Here is a 5,420-nt window from a genome sequence, read left to right as displayed (position 1 = left end):
CACACACACACACACATATGGTGTCTTGACAAGATCCAAATTTTTTCAACAAACATATGTCATGTCACATTTCATATTAGATTTAGACTTTGTTGTCCCAGAGGGGGATTTGTTTTCACAGCCAGTTCAACGTAGAAACACACAGATATAAGACATAAAAAGACAATATATACATGGAGTTTCAAGAAATACATTCATGTTTATAATCTCATCATTCCTTTCTTCTCCCAGGGACCCAAAGGACCGAGAGGAATCAAAGGAGCTCCGGGAGACAGAGGCCAGATGGGAGAGAGGGTGAGTGTGGGAGACAGAGAGGGGGAAAGACAGATGTGTGCCATCCATCATATTCCCTGCCATGAGGTTTGTGCATGTGTGCTGATTGAACTGTAACTGTTTTTCTTTCTGAATTTCAGGGAGAAGATGGTGTCCCAGGAAATGGCACTGCAGGTTGTCATGGTTTCCAGGTATATATTGATTTATGTCCTGTACAACACACCTTGCTCTATGTAAATATGTAAATATGAACATTTGTATCTTTTTCAGGGTTATCCTGGGTCCCGCGGAGAACCTGGTGAGCCCGTAAGTTATCCTTTAAATTTCTATTTTAAGTTAGACTTTTATTAGAAACCAGATGTTGGGCGGACACGTGTTCACAATATTCTGGATCAATATAACAGAGTTAGTTTACATTTACACATCAAGACTAAATATGAGCATCTATGTTTGAAGTTCACTGCCAACTGTGTAAAATCAATTTTCATGCCCATGTCGACCTCTGACATTTGCCGTGTAACCTTCAGGGTGGCAGTGGAACCCCTGGACCCAAAGGAGATGACGGAGATCCCGGAGATCCAGGCCCCGATGTGAGTCTCACTCTGACTTGTCTCCTTTTTGGAGTTATTTTTTCGCTCTTGATCTCATTTTATCTCTCCTCAATCTCTTCCTGGCAGAGAGTGCTGACAGGATGTGAGTCACATGTCCTAATTTATGGGCACATTTACATATTTCTTTTTTATTGCTCTGTTTTACCACATAATAATAATCCATAATCATGTGTTTTTGTCTTTAAATTTACGTCTTTCATTTGGTTTTTCTGCATTAGCCTCTACCTTAACTAGTCTTATTGTTTTCCGTTCATCCATCCATTCTCAAGCTCGCCTTCTGTTGTGCAGCTGGAAATGCTTTCTCAAATAGATCTGAACACATTTTATGTGTGTGTATGTGTATGTGTGTGTGTCTTTGGGGAAGAGGGCTTTGAGCTGATGCAGCTGTGTCTATGTCGTTGTCAAGGATACCAGGAAATGAGCAGAAACGATGAAGGGACTGCATTACTCTTTCGTTGTGTGTGTGTGTGTGTGTGTGTGTGTGAATGTGCATGTGTGTGGAAATGGTACGTTTGTGATCACCCGTGTCCATGTAGCGTACCAATTTTAACACTTTAACCCCTGGTTAAACTTGATCGTGTTTACATTAAAATTATTGCATTTCCAAGGTCAGTGTTTTATGGCATAAACATTTCTGCACATGTTTGGACTTTTCTGTCCTTTGTATCAGTGCACCCTGACCTCTTCAAGAGGAGCCACAATTTGTAAGCTTTGGATTTACGGTGTCAGATCAGTTTACCACTCATCAAGACTTTTGTGTTACTGGAGTACGGGGAGGGATTAGATGCAGAAATATGATACACCCAGTGACCACACTGTTTAGGTTTTCCATCTTTTGCTTGTCCCTGAGGAGTGACAGCCGCATGGAGGAAACAACTCATAACCTCTGTAACTGATTCTACAGCTGTGATAAAGGACCATAATCCTCAGCTTGATTATAGAGTGCCAAATCACCAACTCAAAACAGTTTAGAGGAAAATGTTTTGGAATCTTCACAAAAACCTGTAGATCCGACTTGTTGCTCCTTTTTCTATACTGTTTTTTTTTTTACCGAAATATAAATAATCAGCACTTTGCCTCAGTCAGTCTACGAACTAGCACGTTTTGGAAAGTGGTTGTCAGTAATCGCCCATATGGTTCTCTAATGAGCTCCACTTTTACATTCTCTTGATATGTATTTTTATTGAAATATAGACCTCTTTGTTGGCAGTACATTTGCTAAAAGGAATAGATTGACAGTTTGGGAAATATGCTTATTCACTTTTCTGGCGAGAGGTAGTTGAGATGATTGATACCACTCTCATACCTTAAATATGAAGCTGCAGCCAGCAGCTGGTTAGCTTGGATTAACACCAGCTAGGTTGACTCTGTCTGAAACCTGCCTACCTGCGTGTTCAAATGAAGAGTTGTGAGTTTACAGAGGTACAGTACAGAGCAGTACCTCTAAAAATCTGCTGCATAAACCCCATAAAACCGCAGCTTATCACTATTACACTTCAGTCTTTGATGTTTCCAGTCTTTATGCTAAGCTTAGCTTCACATTTAACAGACAGATATGAGAGTGGTATTAATCTTTTCTCACTCTCAACAAGAAAGCGAATGAGTACATATCCCAAAATGTAGAACTATTGCCTTCAACGAAATCAGACAAATCTCCCCTCTGCTGCTGGACCATTGGTCAGTCCATGACTAAGTCCTTTATAAAAGTACATAATAAGATGCCATTTTTTGTCTGTGTCAATGGAAAAAATGTATCTATTACAATCCGCTTACCCTCAGAGGCATTCATTCATCTCTTTTTTTCTCTTTTTAATAGGCCGTTATATCTTTTTCTCTGAACAATCACTTGTTTGTTTCTACAAATATTACAATCGTCCGCTCACCGTTTAGGACCGTACAGCTGAAGAAACAGTCACCAGTTTGACTTAAAATCATGAGACATCAAACTAGCCAACAACATTTTCACAGAGCCTAATGCCACTGGTTTCATTGTGATTTTCGAGCAGCTAAAGCAGCTAATATGAATTGTTTGAATATTTTCACACCGCACAGGCAAGTACTTTGTTGCCTGCATTATCTCTGGCCAGAGGGGACAGGAGGTTATAGACGAGGGCCTTTTTGACCTTTTTGACTTTTTAGCTTAACATACTTTGGAATGATAATATACACAGAACCAATAAGGTATGACACACAGTCACATCTGGCTATGTGTCGTCATATATGATGCTATAAAATCAAGGTCAGAACGTGTGTGTGTGTGCGTGTAACTGTGTGGATGATATGGCCCAGTTCTATACATCAGAGTGTTTGAAGTTAAGAATGCAGTAATTGGAACCGTCTGTGTATGTGCGCACGTGTGTGTGTGTGTGTGTTCAAGGCTGACAGCAACTATGCATATGTGTTTGTGTGTGTGTGTGTGTGTGTGTGTGTGTGTGTTAAAAGCCAGGTGGTAGGCATTACCTTCTCCCTCTCCTGCTTGTTCTTTCATATCTGTCCACTGTAGGTAGATGGTTGTATAGCAGCAGTGCAGATCAGTTGGCTTCCATCTCAGATCAAAGAGCAAAATGTTTTTATTGTGATGATTTGTGACTTTATAGTGCCAGCCTGCCCTCTTGACCTCACTGCGCCTCATTTCTGTCTGGCATGTTGAGCTGCAAATAAGTATCTATGTGTGTGATGTGTACCAATTACAATGTATTTAGAGCAGAGAGAAGTTAAACTGTGTGTGGACTAAACTGGTTAAAGTTTGTGTATTAATCCTCCCTAGGATTTGAGGACAGAGTCATATTTCTGTTACAGTATCAGTTCTTGGTGAAGAGAATACATGCAACTCTTTTGAACAGATAATCTTGTTTAAAGGGTTTAATATTGTACATGAGTAAATAATACGTTCTTTAAAACAGCTGCTACCCTTGAATCTGCATGTTTTTAAAGCCGTCTCTGGAACATACCTCTATTATGCGTGGTATACGCTCTCAATGTCAAATTTTGTATTTATTTGTGATTCTCTGCAGCTGTCCGCAGTCTTCCTCAAACCAAATTGCACACATTTCTTTGTAGTGTGTATGTAACAGTATCTCTGGGAACATGGAACTTAAAGATGGGATAATATTCCTAAATTGATTTACAGTGTTGTTCTCCACACTTACAGTCTGGCTCATAATCACATATCGATCAGCAGTGGTTCAGACTGCAGCAGGTGCAGGGGCTTTGGCTGCTCTCTCCAGGCCAGACTGGCCTCAACCAAGATTTGAGATGAATTTTTAGACTTTTCTCAGACTGGCTGTACATATAAAGGGTCGATATGACATATAGTGTAGTCTTTTAGACGTTTCATATAGGCCTTTATCAAAATATTCATTGAATATTTAGATATTGTATCTCTTCCTTTGATGATATGGCCCAGTTCTATACTAGTGTTTGAAGTTGAAAATGCAGTAATTGTAGTATTTAGGTGATTTTCATGATGCTAGAGCAGATAAGGTAAAGGGAAAATGAAAGAAGAAATAAAGAAGAAATTGAATAAATAACAAAACGAGCAAGGACAAAAGAAATGGAAGTAGAAGGCGGTGGTGAAAAAAGTAAAGAAGGCAGGAAGAAAAATTATAGTGAATATGAATTTATGAACTTTGTCCAATGCAAAAGTCTTCATCTGAAAAGTAACTTGGTAAGATAAATACAATTTTAAATTTTCCTCTGAAACATAGTGTATGTAAATTCTCCCAAAAGAAAATGTAAACTGGGAGTACTGAAGTACCGTCAATTTTTAGATTTAGTAGTTATGCAGGCTTCCAATAAAAGCCCAGTTTGTAGAAAAAAATTTATGAACATGTTACGTTACACATTTTCAACCAGATATTGAAATTTCCCAAAATGTACTATATCAGAATATATTGCCATTGTGATATCAATTATATTTACTGTGCTAGAATAATTTAACTATATGATTTAAACCTAGTGAACACTGTAATCTATAAAAACACATTCTTTCATTGTGATATTCTTTCATATCTTAAGGTTCCATAATAGGACCTTTACTTTTCTCACTGTATATGCCCCTATTATGTAACATCCTCCATGAATACATGTTTTTTATGCTGACTACACCCAGACTTACATTGCTATCCCATCAGGTCGTTCAGATTATTTCTCCAAGATGACCATCTGGTTATGTGTTGTGTTTGCACTGATGCCTTCACACAAATGAAGTTCCTAACTAACGATTTTGATTGATTTGATTCGTTTAACCACTGTTGTCACAAATCTGTCATTCAGACTAGATTACTGTGATGTTTTGTTCTCAAGCCTTCCAAATTGCAGCATAACAAAATTTAAAACCAGCCTAAAATACAGCAATAAGGGTTCTATAATAAACACAGTGTTTCAGTTTACACAGTAGCTCCCTCTGCCTTCTGGCTCAGACAAAAAGAAAGAAATTCTCTTACTACATACAAAACTCTTTGTTGATTAGCATTGCTCCATTTGGTAGAACTCCTCAGTCTTTATATTAATTTATGTTTAGATCACAGATCTGGT

General features: G+C 38.3%; 1 protein-coding gene across 1 annotated transcript in view; it reads left to right on the top strand.

Annotated features, from left to right (window-relative positions):
* Positions 1-5,420, top strand: part of col6a1 (collagen, type VI, alpha 1) — a 23,489-nt gene that overhangs the window by 10,105 nt on the left and 7,964 nt on the right. The window contains exons 22-25 of the mRNA XM_035670732.1: positions 232-294; positions 414-464; positions 544-579; positions 801-863. Coding sequence (XP_035526625.1) covers positions 232-294; positions 414-464; positions 544-579; positions 801-863 — 213 coding nt within the window. The remainder of the gene's footprint in view (positions 1-231; positions 295-413; positions 465-543; positions 580-800; positions 864-5,420) is intronic.

Source organism: Morone saxatilis, unplaced genomic scaffold (assembly GCF_004916995.1).
Source record: "Morone saxatilis isolate NCDOM2014 unplaced genomic scaffold, NCSU_SB_2.0 Contig23, whole genome shotgun sequence".
Lineage (NCBI taxonomy): Eukaryota > Metazoa > Chordata > Actinopteri > Moronidae > Morone > Morone saxatilis.
The sequence above is the reverse complement of the archived record's forward strand: the minus strand, read 5'-3'. Positions and strand labels throughout refer to the sequence as shown.